This window comes from Bubalus kerabau, chromosome 15, assembly GCF_029407905.1.
Source record: "Bubalus kerabau isolate K-KA32 ecotype Philippines breed swamp buffalo chromosome 15, PCC_UOA_SB_1v2, whole genome shotgun sequence".
NCBI lineage: Eukaryota > Metazoa > Chordata > Mammalia > Artiodactyla > Bovidae > Bubalus > Bubalus kerabau.
Genome location: NC_073638.1, coordinates 2,066,175 through 2,090,444, shown reverse-complemented (window position 1 = coordinate 2,090,444; position 24,270 = coordinate 2,066,175). Strand labels below are relative to the sequence as shown.

Here is a 24,270-nt window from a genome sequence, read left to right as displayed (position 1 = left end):
CATGGAAGCAACCTAGATGTCCATCAGCAGATGAATGGATAAGAAAGCTGTGGTACATATACACAATGGAGTATTACTCAGCCATTAAAAAGAATACATTTGAATCAGTTTTAATGAGGTGGATGAAACTGGAGCCTATTATACAGAGTGAAGTAAGCCAGAAAGAAAAACACCAATACAGTATAGTAATGCATATATATGGAATTTAGAAAGATGGTAACAACAACCCTGTATGTGAGACAGCAAAAGAGACACAGATGTATAAAACAGTCTTTTGTACTCTGTGGGAGAGGGAGAGGATGGGATGATTTGGGAGAACGGCATTGAAACATGTATAATATCATATATGAAACGAGTCGCCAGTCCAGGTTTGATGCACGATACTGGATGCTCAGGGCTGGTGCGCTGGGAGGACCCAGAGGGATGGTACAGGCAGGGAAGAGGGAGGAGGGTTCAGGATGGGGAAAACATGTATACCTGTGGTGGATTCATTTTAATATATGTCAAAACCAATACAATATTGTAAAGTTAAAAAATAAAATTAAATTAAAAATAAGAAAATTGAAATCATATCAAACATTTTTCTGACCACAACACTATAAAAACAGAAAACAATTACAGGAAAAATGATATATATATATATATATATAAAACATAGAGGCTAAATGATATGTTACTAAACAACCAATGGATCACTGAAGAAATCAACGAGGAAATTTTTTTAAAATACCCGCAAATAAATGGCAAAACCTATGGGACACAGCAACAGTAGTTCTACAATGGAAGTTTATAGCTATAGAATATTACCTCAGGAAACAAGAAAAATCTCAAATAAACAACCTACCTTATACCTAAAGCAACTAGATAAAAAAAGAAGATCAAAAACAACAAAAACCGAAGTTACTATTAAGGTTGATGCAAAAGTAATTGTGATTTTTGACCTCGAATTTTAAATCATCAAAACTAGGCTCAAATATATCTTTATTAATCAAAATAGGAACCATTACAATCAACAATTTTTTTGCTAATGAGAAATAAGCTTGTTTCTTCCTGGAGCATATAAGTCCATGCTTTAAGAATCAACAAACTCTTGGAAAGAATTTTCTGTATCTAGCTGGTTGTAGAAGCTTTCTCCCTGGGGAAAAAAAAAAAAAAAAAGATGTCCAGATGCTTGAAGAAGTGGTAGAAGGTTGGCAAAAAGCTAGGTCAATATAGCGGATGAGGCAAAAACTTGTAGCCCAATTTGTTCAACTTTTGAAGCACTGGTTGTGTGATGTGTGGTTGGGCATTGTAATGGAGAAGAATTGCACCCATTCTGTTGATCAATGCCAGCTGTAGGCATTGGAGTTTTCAGTGTATCTCATCTATTTGTTGAGCATGCTTCTCAGATGTAGTAGTTTCCCTGGGATTCAGAAAGTTGTAGTAGATTGGACTAGCAGCAGACCACCTGTGACCATGACCATTTTATGGGGGCATGGTTAGCTTTGGGAAGTGCTTTGGAGTTTCTTCTTGGTCCAACCACTGAGTTGGTTGTTGTCAATTGTCATAAAATCCATTTTTTGTCACACATCACAATTTGATTGAAAAATGGTTCGTTGTTGTTATGTAGAATAAGAGAAGACAACACCTTAAAGCAATTTTTGTTTGTTTGTTTCTGGTCAGCTCATGAGGCACCCACTTATTGCACTTCTTCACCTTTCCAATTTGCTTCAAATGCTGAATGGCCATTAAATAGTCAGCATTGAGTTCTCCAGGAACTTTTTATGTAGTAGAAAGAGGATCAGCTTTGATGATGAAGACTTGCAGTTGGTCATTGTCAACTTCCAATGGCTGGCTACTATGCTCCTCATCTTCAAGGTTCTTGTCTCCTTTGCAAAACTTCTTGAACAATCACTGCACTGTTAAGTTCGTTAGCAGTTCTTGAGCCAAATGTGTTGTTGATATTGCCACACACAAGAAAAAAGGGAGAGAAATAAAATTAGCAAAATATAAATGAAAAAGAAGAAGTTAGAACTGACACTGCAGAAATGAAAGATAATAAGAGAATACTGCAAGAAACCATATACCAATGAAATGGACCATCTGGAAGAAATGGACGAACTCTTAGAAAAGTACAACCTTCCAAGAGTGAATCAGAAAGAAACAGAAAATATGAACAGACAAACCACAAGCACTGGCATTGAAACTATAATTAAAACCTTCCAACAAACAAAAGTCCAGGACCAGATGGCATCACAGGCTAATTCTATCAAGTACTAAGAGAGGAGCTAATGCTTATCCCTCTCAAACTCTTCCAAAAAATTGCAGACAAAGAAACACTCTGAAGCATATTCAAGGAGGCCACCATCATCCTGATACCAAAAGTAGACTAAGATATCATACAAAAGAAAAAGAAAATTATAGGCCACTATCACTTATGAACATATATACAAAAATCCTCAACAAAATACTAGCTAACCAAATCCAAAAACACATAAAAAGAATCATACATCATGATCAGGTGGGATTTATCCCAAGGATGTGAGGATTCTTCACTACACACAAATCAATCAAAGTGATATGTCATATTAACAAATTAAAAAATGAAAGTCATATGATTATTTCAATAGATGAAGAAAAAGCTTTCAACAAAATTCAACACCCATTTATGATTAAAAAAAAAACAAAAACAAAAAAAAAAAACCTCTCCAGAAAGTGGGCATCAAGAAAACATACCTAACATAATAAAGGTTGTATATGATAAAAACCCGGAGAAGGCAATGGCACCCCACTCCAGTACTCTTGCCTGGAGAATCCCATGGATGGAGGAGCCTGGTGGGCTATAGTCCATGGGGTCGCTAAGAGTCGGACATGGCTGAGCGACTTCACTTTCACTTTTCACTTTCATGAATTGGAGAAGGAAATGGCAACCCACTCCAGTGTTCTTGACTGGAGAATCCCAGGGACAGGGGAGCAGCTGGTGGACTGCCGTCTATGGGGTCGCACAGAGTCGGACACGACTGGAGCGACTTAGCAGCAGCAGCAGCATGATAAAAACCACAGCAAACATCATTTTCAATAGTGAATACCTGAAAGCATTCCCTCTAGGATTAGGAACAAGACAAGGATATACACTTTCACTGCTTTTATTCAACATAGTTTTGGAAGTCCTAGACATGGGAATCAGAGAGGAATAAGAAATAAAAGAAGTCTAAGTTGGAAAAGAAGTAAAAATGTCAGTTTTTGCAAATGACATGATACTATACATAGAAAAATCCTAAAGATACTACCAAAAATTACTAAATCTAATCAACGAATTTGGGGAGGTTGTAGGATGCAAAATTAATACACAGAAATGTATTGCATTTCTATAAACTAACAATAAAAGATCAAAAGGAGAAATTACAATCCCATTTGTTCTTGTATTAAAAAATAAAATTAGGAACAACCTTACCAAATGAGGCAAAAGAACTATACTCAAAAAAACTGCAATATATTGATGAAATAAATAAAAAATGACACTAATAAGTGTAGAGATTACCATGTTCCTGGATTTGAAGAATCAATATTGATAAAATGACTATAGTACCCAAGGCAATATACAGATTCAATGCAATCCCTATTCAATTACCAATGGCAATTTTCATAGACTTGGAGCAAAATATTCTATAATTTTTTACTGAAACACCAAAGACCCTAAATAGCCAAAGTAATCTTGAGAAAGAATGACAGCTGGAGAAATTAGTCTCCCTGACTTCAGACTATACTCCATAAAAACAGTATGTACAGAAAGATAGAAATACAGATCAATGGGACAGGACAGAACGTTCAGAGATAAACCCATGCACCTATGGTCACCTAATCTATGACAAAGGAGGCAAAAATATATAATGGAGAAAAGACATCCTCTTCTATACATGGTGCTGGAAAAACTGGACAGATACATGTAAAAAAATGAAATTTAAACACTCCCTAACACCACACACAAAAATAAATTCAAAATGGGTTAAAGATCTAAATGAAATGCCAGACACTATAAAACTCTAAGAGGAAAACATAGGCACAACACTCTCTGACTTAAAAATGCAAGATTTTTTTTTCCATCCACCTCTTAGAGCAATGGAGCAAATCTAGTGGAGGTGATGGAATTTCAGTTGAGTTATTTGAAATCCTAAAAGATGGTGCTGTGAAAGTGCTTCACTCAATATGTCAGCAAATTTGGGAAACTCAGCAGTGGCCACAGGACTGGAAAAGGTCAGTTTTCATTCCAATCCCAAAGAAAAGCAATACCAAAGAATGCTCAAACTACTACACAATTGCACTCATCTCACACGCTAATAAAATAATGCTCAAAATTCTCCAAGCCAGGCTTCAGCAATACATGAACTGTGAACTTCCACATATTCAAGCTGGTTATAGAAAAGGCAGAGGAACCAGAGATCAAATTGCCAGCATCTGCTACATCATCGAAAAAGCAAGATAGTTCAAGAAAAACATCTATTTCTGCTTTATTAACTATGCCAAAGCCTTTGACTGTGTGGATCACAATAAACTGTGGAAAATTCTGAAAGAGATGGGAATACCAGACCACCTGATCTGCCTCTTGAGAAACTGTATGCAGGTCAGGAAGCAACAGTTAGAACTGGACATGGAACAACAGACTGGTTCCAAATAGGAAAAGGAGTACAGGAAGGCTGTATATTGTCACCCTGCTTATTTAACTTATATGCAGAGTACATCATGAGAAACGCTGGGCTGGAAGAAGCACAAGCTGGAATCATGATTGCCGGGAGAAATATCAATCACATCAGATATACAGATGACACCACCCTTATGCCAGAAAGTGAAGAAGAACTAAAGAGCCTCTTGATTAAAGTGAAAGAGGACAGTGAAAAAACTAAGAAAACTAAGATCATGGCATCTGGTCCCATCACTTCATGGCAAATAGATGGGGAAACAGTGGCTGACTTTATTTGGGGGGGCTCCAAAATCACTGCAGATGGTGATTGCAACCATGAAATTAAAAGACACTTAACTCCTTGGAAGGAAAGTTATGACCAACCTAGACAACATATTAAAAAGCAGAGACATTACTTTGCCAACAAAAGTCTGTCTAGTCAAGGCTACGATTTTTACAGTAGTCATGTATGGATGTGAGAGTTGGACTACAAAGAAAGCTGAGTACCAAAGAACTGATGCTTTTGAACTGTGGTGTTGGAGAAGACTCTTGAGCATCCCTTGGACTGTGAGGAGATTCAACCAGTCCATCCTAAAGGAGATCAGCCCTGGGTGTTCATGGAAGGACTAATATTGAAGCTGAAACTCCAATACTTTGCCCTTATGTGAAGAGCTGACTCATTTGAAAGGACCCTGATGCTGGGAAAGATTGAGGGCAAGAGGAGAAGAGGACGACAGATGATGAGATGGTTGGATGGCATCACCGACTTGACGGGCACGAGTTTGGGTAAACTCCAAGAGTTGGTGATGGACAGGGAGACCTGTGGTGCTGTGGTTCATGGGGTCGTAAAGAGTCGGACATGACTGAGCAACTTAACTGAACTGAACTTAGAGTAATGGAAATAAAAATAAACAAATGAGACCTAATTAAATTTAAAAGGTTTTTCACAGCAAAGGAAGACATAAACAAAACGAAAAGACAACCCTCAAAGTTGGAGAAAACATTTGAAACATTTGGAATAAATGACAAAGGATTAATCCTCAAAATATACAAAGAGCTTGCAGAGTTGAATATCAAAAGAGAAACAGCCCAATCAAAATATGGGTAGAAGATCTAAATAGAAATCTCTTCAAAGAAGACATACAGGTGGCCAAAATCATATAAAAAAATTGCTCAACATCACTAATTATTAGAGAAATGTAAATCAAAACTACAATGAGGTATCATTTCACAATGGTCTGAATGGCCATCACCAAAAAATCCACAGACAATAAATGCTGCAGAGCATATGGAGAAAAGGTAATGCTCCTACACTGTTGAAATGAAAATTGGGGCATCCACTGTGGAAAACAGTAAAGAGGCTTCTCAAAAAATTAAAACTAGAGCTACCATATAATCCAACAATCCCACTCCTGGACATACGCTCAGAGATAAACTACAATTCAAAAAGATATGTGTACTCCAGTTTTAATTGCAGGATTATTTACAATAGCCAGGACATGGAAACAATCTAAATGTCCATCAACAGAGGAATGAATAAATAAGATGTGGCACATATACAATGGAATACTACTCAGCCAAGAAAAAAAAATAATTCTATTTGCAGTAACATGGATGGACCTAGAGATTGTAATACTGAGTAAAGTAAGTCAGACAGAGGAGGGTAAATATCATATAATATTGCTTATATGTGGAATCTAAAACAAAAAAAATAGTACAAATGAACATTTTTACAAAACAGAAATAAAGTGTAGAAAATAAATTTATGGTTACCTAGGCTTCCACCCAAGCAAGGGAGAGACAAATTGGGAGATTGGAATTGACATACACACACTACCATATACAAATAGTAAAGACCTACTGTGTAGCACAGGGAACTCTTCTCAATACTCTGTATTGATCTATGTGGGAAAAGAATCTAGAGTGGATAAATATATATATATGTATAACTAATTCCCTTTGCTGTACAGCAAAAGCTAACACATTTTAAATCAACTATACTCTCTCTCTCTCTCTCTCTCTCTCTATATATATATATATATATATATTTTTTTTTTTTTAATGGATTAGACTTTGCAGAAAGAGCAGGTGAGAGTTTAAAACAGAGGGGACTTATATGAGGTCAACTTGGCTCCGGTTAAAAGCCAACCAAGGATTGAAGTAGAATGTAAAGTCTCATTTAGTGTATCTTTAGCTTCCAGATGCTTTCTTTCTCAACCCTTAAATATGATAAGTTGTTTCTGGTGCTGGCCAGTTTGCAATGTGTCAATCCTGCACAAATTAACCCCAATCTCTCAGAAATAAGCTTTACACCTGCATGAAAGTGTGGTTATGTGGAATGAATAAGAATGAAAATGAGAACCATATCATAGCTCCCTAGTTCACAAATACTATATAGAATAAGCTGGTACTTACTAACAATAATTTTCACAAAGACTGTCTGATTGAAGTTTTGCTCAAACATTTCAGGGATTATCTAAACATTTCATAAAATTGAATATTTTTAGTAATTAAACTTGTAAAACTCATATGGAAATTTTTGAAATACTGGATATAACCAATGCTTTATTCTGTAAAGCTGTGAAAGCAGAAGTAGCTTTATTCTGCTATCTTGGAAACTATAACAAATAAAATAAAATAGCTTTCTTGTGTTTCATATACATCACTAGTTTATAAAAAATTATTTTAGAAGATATTAAACTACCAAAAAATTGTTTTTTAATGATAAAAGTATATGAAAATATATTTTATTGCTACCTTTGAAGATACCAATGAGTGTACAAAGCAGCTCATTAGTAACTGCCATTAGATTTTTCTCTAAAAAGGAATTTCAGCATTGCAAAATAAGAATTTTAATTTCTTTTTTAAATATAAATTTATTTATTTTAATTGGAGGTTAATTACTTTACAATCCTGTATTGGTTCCTAATATAGAAATAAAGTTATACTTTTTTAAAAAAATTGAATTACTTTTTCCTAAAATTCTTTATTCCTAATTTTCTAAACATTTCTAAAAACATTCATTGAAAAAATAAATATAGCATAAATAAAGGTCTTTTGATGTTGTTTTATCTTTATTCTTTTTATTATAGTAAACTATTGCTACATACAGGTGAGTGGGAATTAACTAAGTATTCACAGTATCTAAAGAGAGATACTGAGCTTTAGAAAAATCTTTACTTGCTTTTCAGGACAACAATCCAATCTACTCATAGAAAATCGTTCTCACCAGTTGAAAATATCTAACAGTCTATCATGAATTCTTGTAAATTATCGGTAAAATAAGTACATCTAAATTATTTAAACCAAAATAATCTTTCTTATGTTGAACTATTCTTTTTTAGAAATATATGCAAACTATTGGTTTGTTTCATAGCATTGTCATTCTCACCGAGGGAATTACAGCATAGTAGTTTTCTGAATAATATATAATGAAATTTTTGCATTTATACAGTATGATTGAATTTTTTTTTTACTTAAACCACTTAATTTCTAAAGTGGCTTATGAATTTCTTTGTATTAGAATAAATCACTTTTACAAGAAAAATTATTAATATATTATTTTCTTATGTTTCCATGTGAAATTATGGTGCAATAGTTAAAATTCTTCTTTTTTTAAAATATAATCATTCAGTAGAGTTAAATTTATTGCCTTGTATTTTCTTATATCTTCACAGATTGTGAGTGTTGGAAAGCACGTTAAAGGCTACCATTATATCATTGCAAACTTGGTAAGAACTCTTTATTTTCTATGTTTCATAAGAATTGTTCAGACAGTCGAGATCATGTTAACTGCACCTTAAAATAATACTGGAATAAATTGTTAAACTACATTACCTATTAAGGTTTTTTACAACACATAGGATGATACTTTTATGTGTTCTCAAAAAAAAAGGCATTAAGAAATGGAGAGTTTTATTTAAGACTGTCTGAAGGATAATAACCTAGCAGATAGTATTTCAGAAATCTTTGAAGGACTGTTCTTCCTATTAGAGTTCAAAGCAACAAGATTTTCTCCACAACTAAGAGGTAAAATTGTAAGTTTTTGAGTTAAAGAGTTATGCATCCAACTAACATATTGACATGAGCTTCCCTAGTGGCTTAGTTGTTAAGTATCTGCCTGCCAATGCAGGAGATGGGGGTTCAATCACTGAGCTGGGAAGATCCCTTGGAGAAGGAAATGGCAACCCACTCCAGTATCCAACAGACAGAGTTGCCTGGTGGGCTACAGTCCATGGGGTGGTAAGGAGTCATGCACATTGGCAGTTTGTTTGTGTTGTTTTTGTTGTTTGTTTGTTTTTGTTTTAATATAAATTTATTTATTTTAATTGGAGGCTAATTACTTTACAATATTGTAGTGGTTTTGCCATTGGAGAAGGCAATGGCACCCCACTCCAGTACTCTTGCCTGGAAAATCCCATGGACAGAGGAGCCTGGTAGGCTGCAGTCCATGGGGTCGCGAAGAGTAGGATAGACTGAGCTACTTCACTTTCACTTTTCACTTTCATGCATTGGAGAAGGAAATGGCAACCCACTCCAGTGTTCTTGCCTGGAGAATCCCAGGGACGGGGGAGCCTGGTGGGCTGCCATCTATGGGATCGCAAGAGTCGGACACGACTGAAGTGACTTAGCAGCAGCAGCAGTGGTTTTCCCATACTATTGACACAGATCCACCACAGGTGTACATGTGTTTCCCATCCTGAACCCCCCTCCCACCTCCCTCCCCATCCCATCCCTCTGGGTCATCCCACTGAACCAGTCCCGAGCACCCTGTATCATGCATCGAACCTGGACTGGCGATCTTTTTCACATATGATAATATACATGTTTCAATACCATTCTCCCAAATCATCCCACCTTCACCCTCTCCCTCTCCCACAGAGTCCAAAAGACTGTTCTATACATCTGTGTCTCTTTTGCTGTCTCACATGTGAGGTTATCATTATCACCTTTCTAAATTCCATATATATGCATTACTATACTGTATTGGTGTTTTTCCTTCTGACTTACTTCACTCTGTGTAATAGGCTCCAGTTTCATCCACCTCATTAGAAATGATTCAAATATACTCTTTTTAATGTCTGAGTAATATTCCATTGCGTATATGTACCACAGCTTTCTTATCCATTCATCTGCTGATGGACATCTAGGTTGCTTCCATGTCCTGGCTATTATAAACAGTGCTGCGATGAACATTGGGGGACACGTGTCTCTTTCAATTCTGGTTTCTTCAGTGTGTATGCCCAGCAGTGGGACTGCAGGTCATATGGTAGTTCTATTTCCAGTTTTCTATGGAAACTCCACACTGTTCTCCATAGTGGCTGTACTAGTTTGCATTCCTACCAACAGTGTACGAGGGTTCCCTTTTCCCCACACCCTCCACAGCATTTATTGTTTGTAGACTTTTGGATAGCAGCCATTCTGACTGGCGTGAAATGGTACCTCATTGTGGTTTTGATTTGCATTTCTCTGATAATGAGTGATGTCTAGCATCTTTTCATGTGTTTGTTAGCCTTATGTATGACTTCTTTGGAGAAATGTCTGTTTAGTTATTGGCCCATTTTTTTATTGGGTTGTTTATTTTTCTGGAATTCAGCTGCAGGAGTTGCTTGTATATTTTTGAGATTAATTCTTTGTCCATTGCTTCATTTGCTATTATTTTCTCTCATTCTGAAGGCTATCTTTTCACCTTGCTTATAGTTTCCTTTGTTGTGCAAAAGCTTTTAAGTTTAATTAGGTAACATTTGTTTATTTTTGCTTTTATTTCCATTTATATCTTTAATCCATTTTGAGTTTATTTTTGTGTATGGTGTTAGAAAGTGTTCTAGTTTCATTCTTTTACAAGTGGTTGACCAGTTTTCCCAGCATCAATTGTTAAAGAGATTGTCTTTTCTCCATTGTATATTCTTGCCTCCTTTGTCAAAGATAAGGTGTCCATATGTGCATGGATTTATCTCTGGGCTTTCTATTTTGTTCCATTGATCTATATTTCTGTCTTTGTGCTAGTACCATACTATCTTGATCACTGTAGGTTTGTAGTATAGTCTGAAGTCAGGCAGGTTGATTTCTCCAGTTCCGTTCTTTTTTCTCAAAATTGCTTTGGTTAATTGAGGTTTTTTAACTCCCATACAAACTGTGAAATTATTTGTTCTAGTCCTGTGAAAAATACCATTGGTAGCTTGATAGGGATTGCACTGAATCTGTAGATTGCTTTGGGTAGTATACTCATTTTCACTATATTGATTCATCCGATCCATGAACATGGTATATTTTCCCATCTATCTGTGTCCTCTGATTTCTTTCATCAGTGTTTTATAATTTTCTATATATAGGTCTTTTGTTTCTTTAGGTAGATATATTCCTAAGTATTTTATTCTTTTCGTTGCAATGGTGAATGGAGTTGTTTCCTTAATTTCTCTTTCTGTTTTCTCATTGTTGGTGTATAGGAATGCAAGGGATTTCTGTGTGTCAATTTTAAATCCTGGAACTTTACTATATTCATTGATTAGCTCTAGCAATTTTCTGGTGGAGTCTTTAGGGTTTTCTATGTAGAGGATCATGTTATCTGCAAACAGTGAGAGTTTTACTTCTTCTCTTCCAATCTGGATTTCTTTTATTTATTTTTATACTCTGATTGAAGTGGCCAAAACATCCAATACTATGGTGAAGAGTAGTGGTGAGAGTGGGAACCCTTGTCTTGTTCCTGACTTTAGGGGAAATGCTTTCAATTTTTCGCCATTGAGGATAATGTTTGCTGAAGCGTCATATATGAAGTTTGTCATATATAACTTTTATTATATTGTGGTATGTTCCTTCTATGCTTGATTTCTGGAGGGTTTTTTATCATAAATGGATGTTGAATTTTGTCAAAGGCTTTCTTTGCATCTATTGAGATAATTATATAGTTTTTTTATCTTTCAATTTGTTAATGTGGTGTATTATGTTTATTGATTTACAGATATTGAAGAATACTTGCATCAGTGGGATAAAGCCCACTTGGTCATTGTGTATGATCTTTTAATTATGTTGCTGGATTCTCTTTGCTAGAATTTTATTAAGGATTTTTGCATCTATGTTCATCAGTAATATTGGCCTGTAGTTTTCTTTTTTTTTTTTTTTTTTTTTTTTTTTTGTGGCATCTTTGTCTGGTTTTGGTATTGGGGTGATGGTGGCCTCATAGAATGAGTTTGGAAATTTACCTTCCTCTGCAATTTTCTGGAAGAGTTTGAGTAGAATAGGTATTAGCTCTTCTCTAAATTTTTGGTAGAATTCAACTGTGAAGCCGTTTGGTCCTGGGCTTTTGTTTGCTGGAAGATTTCTGATTACAGTTTCTATTTTAGTACTTGTGATGGGTCTGTTAGGATTTTCTATTTTTTCCCGGTTAAGCTTTGGAAATTTGTACTTTTCTAAGAATTTTTCCATTTCTTCCAAATTGTCCATTTTATTGGCATATAATTGCTGATAGTAGTCTCTTATGATCCTTTGTATTTCTGTATTATCTGTTGTGATCTCTCCATTTTCATTTCTAATTTTGTTGATTTGATGCATCTCCCTTTGTTTCTTGATGAGTCTGGCTAATGGTTGTCAATTTTATTTATCTTCTCAAAGAACTAACTTTTAGCTTTGTTGATTTTTGCTATGGTAACTTTTGTTTCTTTAATGTTTATTTCTGCCCTAATTTTTAAGATTTATTTCCTTCTCCTAACCCTGGGGTTCTTTTTTCTTCCTTTTCTAGTTTCTTTAAGTGTAGAGTTACTTAAGTTATTTATTTGACTTTTTTCTTGTTTCTTAAGGTAAGCCTGTAATGCTGTGAACATTCCCCTTCAGTTCAGTTCAGTTATGTCACTCAGTAGTGTCCAACTCTTTGCGACTCCATGAACTGTAGCACAACAGGCCTCCCTGGCCATCACCAACTCCCAGAGCTTACTCAAACTCATGTCCATTGAGTCAGTGACACCATACAACCATCTCATCCTCTGTCATCCCCTTCTCCTCCTGCCCTCAATCTTTCCCAGGATAAGGGTCTTTTCAATGAGTCAGCTCTTCACATCAGGTGGCCAAAGTATTGGAGTTTCAGCTTCAACATCAGTCCTTCCAATGAACACCCAGGACTGATCTCCTTTAGGATGGACTGATTAGATCTCCTTGCAGTCCAAGGGACTCTCAAGAGTCTTCTCCAACACCACAGTTCAAAAGCATCAATTCTTCGGTCTCAGCTTTCTTTATAGTCCAACTCTCACATCCATACATGACCACTGGAAAAACCATAGCCTTGACTAGACGGACCATTGCTGGCAAAGTAATGTCTCTGCCTTTTAATATGTTGTCTAAGCTGGTCATAACTTTTCTTCCAAATGAGTGAGTGAGTGAACTCGCTCAGTCGTGTCCGACTCTTTGCGACCCCATAGACTATAGCCTTCCAGGCTGCTCCATCCACGGGATTTTCCAGGCAAGAGTACTGGAGTGGGTTGCCATTTCCTTCTTCCAAGTAGTAAGCGTCTTTTAATTTCATGGCTGCAATCGCCATCTGCTGTGATTTTAGAGCCCAGAAAAATAAAGTCAGCCACTGTTCCCCCGTCTATTTGCCATGAAGTGATGGGGCCAGATGCCATGATCTTAGTTTTCTGAATGCTGAGCTTTGAGCCAACTTTTTCACTCTCCTCTTTCACTTTCATCAAGAGGCTCTTTAGTTGTTCTTCACTTTCTGCCATAAGGGTGGTGTCATCTGCATATCTGAGGTTATTGATATTGCACCTGGCAATCTTGATTCCAGCTTGTGCTTCCTCCAGCCCAGCGTTTCTCATGATGTACTCTACATATAAGTTAAATAAGCAGGGTACAATATACAGCCTTCATGTACTCCTTTTCCTATTTGGAACCAGTCTGTTGCTTCATGTCCAGTTCTAACTGTTGCTTCCTGACCTGCATACAGGTTTCTCAAGAGGCAGGTCAGGTGGTCCTGTATGCCCATCTCTTTCAGAATTTTCCACCATTTATTGTCATCTACACAGTCAAAGGCTTTGGCATAGTCAATAAAGCAGAAATAGATGTTTTTCTGGAATTCTCTTGCTTTTTTGATGATCCATCGGATGTTGGCAATTTGATCTCTGGTTCCTCTGCCTCTTCTAAAACCAGCTTGAACATCTGGAAGTTCACAGTTCACATATTGCTGAAACCTGGCTTGGAGAATTTTAAGCATTACTTTACTAGCATTTGAGATGAGCAAAAAGGTTAAATTTATTGTTTGGGGTTGCAATGTCCTATAGATATCAATTAGGTAACTGGTCTAGTGTATCATTTAAAGTTTGTTTTTCCTTGTTAATTTTCTGTTTAGCTTATCTATCCATAGGTGTGAGTGGGGTATTAAAGTCTCTCACTATTATTGTGTTATTGTTAATTTCCCCTTTCATACTTGTTAGCATTTGCCTTACATATTGCGGTGCTCCTATGTTTCGTGCATATATATTTCCAATTCTTATATCTTCTTCTTGGATTGATCCTTTGATCATTATGGAGTGTCTTTCTTTGTCTCTTTTCATGGCCTTTATTTCAGTCTATTTTATCTGATATGAGTATTGCTACTCCTCCTTTCTTTTGGTCTTTATTTGCATAGAATATCTTTTTCCAGCCCTTCACTTTTAGTCTATATGTGTCCCTTGTTTTGAGGTGGGTGTCTTGTAGACAACATATGTAGTGTTTCTGTATCCTTTCAGCCAGTCTTTGTTTTTTGGTTGGGGCATTCAACCCATTTACATTTAAGGTAATTATTGATAAGTATGATCCTGTTACCATTTACTTTGTTGTTTTGGGTTTGAGTTTATACACTTTTTCTGTTTCCTGTCTAGAGAAGATCCTTTAGCACTTGTTGGAGAGCTGGTTTGGTGGTGCTGAATTCTCTCAGCTTTTGCTTGTCTGTAAAGCTTTTGATTTTTCCTTCATATTTGAATGAGATCCTTGCTGGGTACAGTAATCTGGGCTGTAGGTTATTTTCTTTATCACTTTAAGTATGTCCTGCCATTCCCTCCTGGCCTGAAGAGTTTCTATTGGAATATCAGCTGTTATCCTTATGGGAATCCCATTGTGTATTTGTTGTTTTTCCCTTGCCTCTTTTAATATTTGTTCTTTGTGTTTGATCTTTGTTAATTTGATTAATATGTGTCTTGGGGTATTTGGCCTTGGCTTTATCCTGTTTGGGACTCTCTGGGTTTCTTGGACTTGGATGACTATTTCCTTCCCCATTTTAGGGAAGTTTTCAACTCTCATCTTCTCAAGTATTTTCTCATGGCCTTTCTTTTTGTCTTATTATTCTGCGATTCCTATGGTTCGAATATTTGGGCATTTACCATTGCCCCAGAGGTCTCTGAGGTTGTCCTCATTTCTTTTACTTATTTTTTCCTCTCTGCCTCATTTATTTCTACCATTCTATCTTCTACCTCATTTGTCCTAACTTCTGCCTCTGTTATTTTACTGTTGGTTACCTCCAGAATGTTTTTATCTCATTTATTGCATTATTCATTATATATCGACTATTTTTTATTTCTTCAAGGTCCGTGTTAAACATTTCTTGCATCTTCTCAATCCTTGCCTCCAGGCTATTTATCTGTAACTCCATTTTGTTTTCAAGATTTTGGATCATTTTTCACTATTTTTATTTGGAATTCTTTATCAGGTAGATTCCTTAGCTCTTCCTCTTTTGTTTGGTTTGGTGGGCATTTATCCTGTTCCTTTACCTGTTGAGTATTTCTCTGCCTTTTCATCTTGTTTAAATTGCTGTGTTTGGGGTGGCCTTTCTGTATTCTGGAAGTTTGTGGTTCTTCTTTATTGTGGAGGTTCCTCACTGTGGGTGGGGTTGGATGGGTGGCTGGTCAAGGTTTCCTGGTTAGGGAAGCTTGTGTCAATGTTCTGTTGGGTGGAACTGTATTTCTTCTCTCCGGAGTGCAATGAAGTCTCCAGTAGTGAGTTTTGAGATGTCAGTGGGTTTGGTGTGACTTTGGGCATCCTGTATATTGAAGCTCAGGGCTATGTTCCATGTTGCTGGAGAATTTGTGTGGTATGTCTTGCTCTGGAACTTGTTGGCTCTTGGGTGGTGCTTGGTTTCAGTGTAGGTATGGAGGCTTTTGATGAGCTCTTATCGATTAATGTTCCCTGGAGTCAGGAGTTCTCTGGTGTTCTCAGGTTTTGGACTTAAGCCTCCTGCTTCTGGTTTTCAGTCTTATTATTACAGTAGCCTCAAGACTTCTCCATCTATACAGCACTGATGATAAAACAAATAGGTTGAAAAGTTTCTCCACAGTGAGGGACACCCAGAGAGGTTCACAGAGTTACATGGAGAGGAGAAGAGGGAGGAAGGAGATAGAGGTGACCAGGAGTAGAAGAGGGGGAATCAAAAGGGAAGAGAGCAATATAGCCAGTAATCACTTCCCTATGTGTTCTCCAGTCTGGACCCCTCAGAGATGTTCATGGAGTTACATAGAGAAGAGAAGAGGGAGGAAGGAGACAGAGGTGACCAAGAGGATAAAACGGGGAATCAAAAGGAGCGAGACAGATCCAGCCAGTAATCAGTTCCTTACGTGTTCTCCACAGCCCAGAAAGAGATTCCCACAGTTGGGTAGAGAAGAGAGGGGAGGCAGGAGATAGAGGTGACCTGGTGGAGAAAAAGGAGAGTCAAAAAGGGGGAGAGAGCAATCAAGCCAGTAATCTCACTCCCAAGTAAAAATGGGTACTGAAGATTGGGTTCTTAAAGGTACAAAATTGATAACATATACCAAAAAGCAAAGATTAAATATCTAGAGTAGAAGTTAGATTCTCAAAAATACAATATTAAAAAAGAAAAGTCACAAAAATTATATATATATAATAGTTTATATATATATAATAGTATATATATAGTATATATAACTATAATAGTTTATATATAATAGTTTATATATATATGATTATATATCATATATATATATTATAAATATATATACATATAATAAATACATATAATAAGTTTGCTTTAAAAATAGGGGGTTTTTTGCAGGGTAATAGTAGGTTATAAAAATGAAAATTAAAGGAGTAGTAGAGGACTTAAATTTAAAAAAAAAATTAAAAATGACAATAGTAAAAATATATCTAGGAATTTCTCTGGAGCTGTTGAGGACAGTGTGAGGTCAGATCATTTTCAGATAGTTCCTTGATCTGGCTTATACTTCTTCTCAAGATTTATAGGCCCCTTCCAATGTAGTCAGTGCTAACTACAGGGTTTTAATCTGTTGCACCTGTCACTTCCAAAGCAGTTCCCTCTCTTTATTTTAGCTTCTGTTTGCTGGTCTCGTCAGTGTCTTATTTCGCCCTGACACAAGGGGGCAGTGGTGGTCACTTTTTTAGGCTCACTTGTTCAGTCATGCTGTGGGGAGGGAGGATCACTGCAAACAAATATCACTGGCGTGTGGGGGGAGTTCTCGCAGTGACTCAGCCACACTGGATTTGCTCCCACTCATGGCATGTGTGCTTTCATGGTCTACACTTCTCACACTCTAGGTTGCTCTGCTGGGAACTGTCTGAGGCGGGCCCTGGATTGCATGCACTTCCCAGGTCTAAGTCGCTCAGGTTCAGGTTCTCGGGCATTCCACAAAGGTGCAGACTTGGTTGGGCCTGCGTTTTGTGCCCTTCCCAGGTCCAAGCAGCTCAGGTGACCAGGTGCTTGGTAAGCGCAGTCACCCCCAGGTAGGGGTGCATCTTATCGCTTCCCCCATCCCAGCTGCTCGGTTTTCTGGGTGTACAATGGGAGTGCCTTCTCAGGTGTGCCGTGTGTATCTTCTGGGGGCTGATCTCTGGCTATGACCCTCCCAGCGGATGTCAACCATCCAGAATCCCAAGAAGTCTTGGTTAGCAACAAAGCCTGCTTGCAGTTTGGTAAAGGATGCCTCTCTGGGGCCACGATTGCCCCTTTCTGGCTCTGGCTGCCCCCACCTGCCTGTCCCCCCAGGGGATGGGCCGATCTGCAGCCAGCTAGCTCTGCTCAGTCCTTTGTTATGTCAGCTGGCCTGGCAGTGTCTTAAGTTAGGGCTTTTCACGCAATAGTTCTCTCTATATATATTTTTTTTTATTTTTTTCCTCTCTCTGGCTATCCCACAGTCTGGGTTGCTATCTCAAGTTAGTTCCCTAGATTGCCCTCAGGGCATTCATGCCCAGTCCTTACTCTAAGCAATACAGCCAGCGCCTCCCTGTCCAGCCCCCAACTGCTAGTGGTGGATGCGAGCATCTGGGCTGATTCTCCGCTGGGAGTTGCTGTTAGGCACGTAATCTGTGGGGTTTAATTATTTATTTATTTATTTTTCCTCCCAGTTATGTTGCCCTTTGAGATTCCAAGACTTGCCACAGACCAGCTGGTGAGATTGCTTCCTGGTGTTTGGAAACTTCTCTCTTTTTAAGACCCCCTTCTGGAGACGGATCTCCATCCCTACCTCTTTTGTCTCTCTTTTTATCTTTTATATTTTGTCCTACCACCTTTCAAAGACTGCCTTTCTGGGTCCCTGATGTCCTCTGCCAGCATTCAGTAGTTGTTTTGTGGAATTTGCTCAGCGTTCAAATGTTCTTTTGATGAATTTGTGGGGGAGAAAGTGGTCTCTCCATCCTATTCCTCCACCATCTTAGGACCACCCACATTGGCAGTTTGTTATTGCTCAGTCACTAAGCCATGTTCTGACTCTGCTACCCCATTTACTGCAGCACACCAAGCTCCTCTGTCCTTTACTATCTCCCAGAGTTTGCTCAAATTCATGTTCATTGTGTCCATCTCATAGTCCAATAAAGCAATGAGTCATTATGATCTTTCACAGAATTGAGAAAGGAATGTTATCTCCTAATCTCCTAAGTAGTTATCTTGCTGGTTGCCAGGAAGAAATTGCTTTTTTCCTTTTTTTCTTGGTGAGTGGGCATTCCTGTGTATTCTAAGGGAATCTAGTTAATGTATTAATGTACAATGCAGATGCACACTGCACACTAAATTGGAGGAGGTAGTACTCAAATAGCAAAGAAAATTTTATGTTAAATTTTTCTTGTCCTGCCTTTAAAAAAATGTATTTCACTAATTGAAGTGATCATTTTATTTCTAATTCAATGTTTTTTGATGAAGGTTAGCTTTGTATCTGCCAAAGTGACCTTCAAAACTAATTATAATGCTTGTTTTACTATGATATTACTTGGCAAATTAAATAATGGCCTTTTCTCTGTGTAAATGATTAATGTGCTACTCTATGGATAAAGGTTGCCAGTACTTTGGGGTATTATAAGAATGATTAAAACTGATGACCCATGTTTTTGTTTTTGTTTTTTAATTTTATTAAAAAAAAAAACAAGTTTGAAATGGCTATTTAAGGAACTCTTTTGTTGAAAGGAATCCAAATTATTTTACTTATGTCAACTTTTCATGTATATATAGATGTTTACTGAACAAGATACAGGTACTAGTATAAAATTCTTAAAGATGTAAGGCAAGTTCTTTTAGATTTCTTGACAAAGCTCAAGTATTTCTTGCTAACTTTGGAAGTGTGGGGGAAAACTGACCATGCAGAGGGTCAGTTTCCTTGAATTATTTAGTATCATCTACCCCTAATGGCTTAATCTCAAAAGTGGTTTATCCTAGAGAAGTTAAGAATGTGTTTTCTCTTTTTCTACTGTATATTTCCTTGATGAGGATCTTGTGCTTAAAGCAGGAAAAGAACTGAAGACTACAAAAGGGATACATATTCATCTACTCTTTTCATGTAGCAAGGAATCCATCACACTTTGAGACAGGAATTTTAAGTCTTTAATGAACTAGGTTTCACTATGGATTTGAGCCATTAAATGAAGCCATAAACTGTAAAGTCTTATTGTATTGTGTTTCTTAAATAAAGTATAATTTTGTTACTTAATATTATCATGAAAATACTGGGGAAATTTGACTTTTTTTCATTGTTTTTAGTAGGCCCATAGTCAGGATGCTTTAATATATTTTATAAAAATGTAAATCTTAAAGCAAATATATCTTAATATTAATCACTATATGAGAAAAAGAGAGACATTTATTTACGTGACATATAATGTCACAAAGACAATATACAAGGAGATTCTAGCAAATAGAGGGTTTTAATAACATCTGTTCTTTCCAAACAGTGGAATTCAGAAGGGAAAATAGACGACAATATGCTATAGATTATCATGCCAGAAAGACATTCCTGACATTGACAAACCAATGAAAAATTAAAAGAATTAATAGTTCTCCTAATGGGTATAACAGCCTATACTAAACAACCCTAGTAGATGACATCATATTCAAGTTATTATATAATAGCTTCCCCTAATAACTCAGTTGTAAAGAATCCACCTGCAATGCAGGAGACACCAGTTCAATTTCCGGGTTGGGAAGATCTCCTGGAGAAGGGATAGACTACTCATTCCAGTATTCTTGGGCTTCCCTGGTGACTCAGACAGTAAAGACTCTGTCTGAAATGCAGGAGACATGGGTTCAATTCCTTGGTTGGGGAAATCCCCTGGAGGAGAGCATGACAACCCACACCAGTATTCTTGCCTGGAGAATCCCCACAGACAAAGGATCCTGGCAGGCTACAATCCATGGGGTTGCAAATAGTCTGACACAGCTGAGGGACTAAGCACAAAGAGATCAGGCAAACTCCTACCTCCCAGTTTTCCCTGGAAGGGGATTTACTTTACAGCCTGCTGCCTAAGAGTTTTTCCTCAAATGATCTGGCTGCAAGCATCTGGGGTTTGACTGTGATCATCCACAGAGCTCAGTGGAGTCAATGGACATTTATGTCACTTATCCCTCCTTGTTCCAAGTGTAAAACCATGTTGTCAACACGTCTCTATAAGGAGGTTGTACAGATGCCTGTTACTCCACCTTTTGCTGCTCCCATCAACAGGACTACTCAATATGACAGCCAACAGACCTTGCATTCACAAGTTCTACAGGACTTCAGCAGTCAATAAAAAAGGTCTCAACACGTGTACATGAGAGTACTCACTGGGCTACCCTTCAGGACTCAACATAGAGGGTAGAGGAAAAATACTCATTTACCAGTCTTTTCCCTAAAATGAATTTGACAGCATACTTATAAGGTACTGCCTAAATGTCAGAATTAAAATTAGACTGCATGTAGGTGCTGACTATGACATTCTTCTTTAAGACACTGGCAAGTATTGTCAAATCCTCAACTACTTGGGACCACTAAGAAAAAAGAAGGCGGTTCATCTCCTACACAAGATGAATTTTTCTAGACTAGGAGAGGTGACTGTTTTATCTAGTGAGCAGAAACCAACAGAGAGGGTCAAGAAAAAATAAATAAATAAAAGTAATATTTTCCAAACAAAAGAACAATATAAATCTCTAGAAGAAAATTTTAATGAAATGAAGATAAGTGATTTACTGAATAGAGAGTTCAAAATAACAATTATAAAGATGATCACTGAGGTCACAGGAATAATTAATGAACAAAATGAGAATTTCAATGAGGAGACAGAAAATACTTAAAAGTACCAAAGAGAAGTCACAGAGATGAGGAAATACAATAAATGAAAAAATTCACTTTGGGAGTTAAACTGCAAATTTGATTAAGTGGAAGAAAATGTCAGCTAACTGGAATACACGGTAGTGCAATTCATTCAATTAGAAAAAGCAGAAAGCATGAGGATAGCTTAAGGGACTTACAATACATCATCAAATGAACAAATATTTATATTATCAGTTCAGTTCAGTTGCTCAGTCGTGTCCGACTTTTTGCTACCCCATGGACTGCATGCAGCACGTCAGGCCATCAATCACCAGCTGCCGGAGTTCATTCAAACTCACGCTCATTGAGTCGGTGATGCCACCCAACAACCTCGTCCTATGTCGTCCCTTTTTCCTCCTACCTTCAATCTTTCCCAGCATCAGGGTCTTTTCAAACGAGTCAGTTTTTCGCATCACGTAGCCAAAGTATTGGAGTTTCAGCTTCAGCATCAGTCCTTCCAATGAATATTCAGGGCTGATTTCCTTTAGGATGGACTGGTTGGATCTCCTTGCAGTCCAAGGGACGCTCAAGAGTCTTCTCCAATACCACAGTTCAAAACCATCAATTCTTCGGTGCTCAGCTTTCTTTATAGTCCAACTCTCACATCCATACATGACTACGGGAAAAACCATAGCCTTGACTAGATAGACCTTTGTTGACAAAATAATGTCTCTGCTTTTTAATATGCTGTTTAGGTTGATCATAACTTTCCTTCCAAGGAGTGAGCGTCTTTAATTTCATGGCTGCAATCACCATCTGCAGTTACTTTGGAGCCCAAAAAAATAAAGTTTCTCACTGTTTCCAATGTTTCCCCATCTATTTGACATGAAGTGGTAGGACCAAATGCCATGATCTTAGTTTTCTGAATGTTGAACTTTAAGCCAACTTTTTCTCTCTCCTCTTTCACTTACACATGTATACCTGTGGCAGATTCATTTTGATATTTGGCAAATCTAATACAGTTATGTAAAGTTTAAAAATAAAATAAAATTTAAAAAAAAAATATATATATATATATAAATTTATTTATTTTAATTGGAGGTTAATTACTTTACAATATTGTATTGGTTTTGTCATACATCAACATGAATCCGCCACAGGTATACACGTGTTCCCCATCCTGAACTCTCCTCCCTCCTCCCTCCCCGTACCATCCCTCTGGGTTGTCCCAGTGCACTAGCCCAGTATCATGCATCGAACCTGGACTGGCGATTCATTTCATATATGATATTATACATGTTTCAGTGCCATTCTCCCAAATCATCCCACCCTCTACCTCTCCCTCTCCCACAGAGTCCAAAAGACTGTTTTATACATCTGTGTCTCTTTTGCCATCTCACATGTGGGGTTATCGTTACCACCTTTCTAAATTCCATATATATGCGTTAGTATATTGTATTGGTGATTTTCTTTCTGGCTTACTTCACTCTGTATAATAGGCTCCAGTTTCATCCACCTCATTAGAACTGATTTAAATGTATTCTTTTTAATGGCTGAGTAATACTCCATTGTGTATATGTACCACAGCTTTCTTATCCATTCATCTGCTGATGGACATCTAGGTTGCTTCCATGTCCTGGCTATTATAAACAGTGCTGCGATGAACATTGGGGGACACGTGTCTCTTCAATTCTGGTTTCCTCGGTGTGTATGCCCAGCAGTGGGATTGCTGGATCATAAGGCAGTTCTATTTCCAGTTTTTTAAGGAATCGCCACACTTTTCTCCATAGTGACTGTACTAGTTTGCATTCCCACCAACAGTGTGAGAGGGTTCCCTTTTCTCCACACCCTCTCCAGCATTTATTGTTTGTAGACTTTTGGATCGCAGCCATTCTGACTGGTGTGAAATGGTACCTCATTGTGGTTTTGTTTTGCATTTCTCTGATAATGAGTGATGTTGAGCATCTTTTCATGTGTTTGTTAGCCATCTGTATGTCTTCTTTGGAGAAATGTTTATTTAGTTATTTGGCCCATTTTTTGATTGGGTCGTTTATTTTTCTGGAACTAAGCTGCAGGAGTTGCTTGTATATTTTTGAGATCAGTTGTTTGTCAGTTGCTTCATTTGCTATTATTTTCTCCCATTCTGAAGGCTATCTTTTCACCTTGCTTATAGTTTCCTTTGTTGTGCAGAAGCTTTTAAGTTTAAATAGGTCCCATTTGTTTATTTTTGCTTTTATTTCCAATATTCTTGGAGGTGGGTCATAGAGGATCCTGCTGTGATTTATTACCCCACGTCCAAGGTCAGGGGCATCAGCCGAGAGTGCCAGGCTGCGATGGCGCAGGAATGGCCGAGAAGAGCTACCCAAGTCCGAGGTCAGGGACAGCGCCCAGGAGGAGCTACCCCGCGTCCGAGGTCAGGGGTGGTGGCTGAGAGGAGCTACCCAATGTCCAAGGCCAGGGGCAGCGGCCAGAAGGACCAACCCCAAGCCCGAGGCCAGGGGCAGTGGACGGGTGGACCAACCCCATGTCCAAGGAGTGGTGGCTGTGTGGGCACAGGAGGGCCTAGAGAAGCTATCCCACATTGAAGGTCAGGAAGGGCGGTGGTGAGGAGATACGCCATGCCCAAGGTAAGAGAAACCCAAGTAAGATGGTAGGTGTTGCAAGAGAGCATCAGAGGGCAAACACACTGAAACCATACTCACAGAAAACTAGTCAACCTAATCACACTAGGACCACAGCCTTGTCTAACTCAATGAAACTAAGCCATGCCCCTGGGGCAACCCAAGACAGGCAGGTCATGGTGGAGAGATCTGACAGAATATGGTCCACTGGAGAAGGGAATGGCAAACCACTTCAGTATTCTTGCCTTGATAACCCCATGAACAGTATGAAAGGCAAAATGATAGGATACTGAAAGAGGAACTCCCCAGGTCAGTAGGTGCCCAATATGTTACTGGAGATCAGTGGAGAAATAACTCCAGAAAGAATGAAAGAGTGGAGCCAAAGCAAAAACAATACCCAGCTGTGGATGTGACTGGTGATAGAAGCAAGGTCCAATGCTGTAAAGAGCAATATTGCATAGGAACCTTGAATGTCAGGTCCATGAATCAAGGCAAATTGGAAGTGGTCAAACAA

General features: G+C 37.8%; 1 protein-coding gene across 3 annotated transcripts in view; it reads left to right on the top strand.

The window, feature by feature from the left end:
- The window catches only part of GRIA4 (glutamate ionotropic receptor AMPA type subunit 4), a 678,251-nt gene that overhangs the window by 537,934 nt on the left and 116,047 nt on the right, over positions 1–24,270 (top strand). For all 3 annotated transcript variants that reach the window (XM_055547461.1, XM_055547460.1, XM_055547462.1), the window contains exon 5: positions 8,335–8,388. In XM_055547461.1, the coding sequence (XP_055403436.1) occupies positions 8,335–8,388 (54 nt within the window). The remainder of the gene's footprint in view (positions 1–8,334; positions 8,389–24,270) is intronic.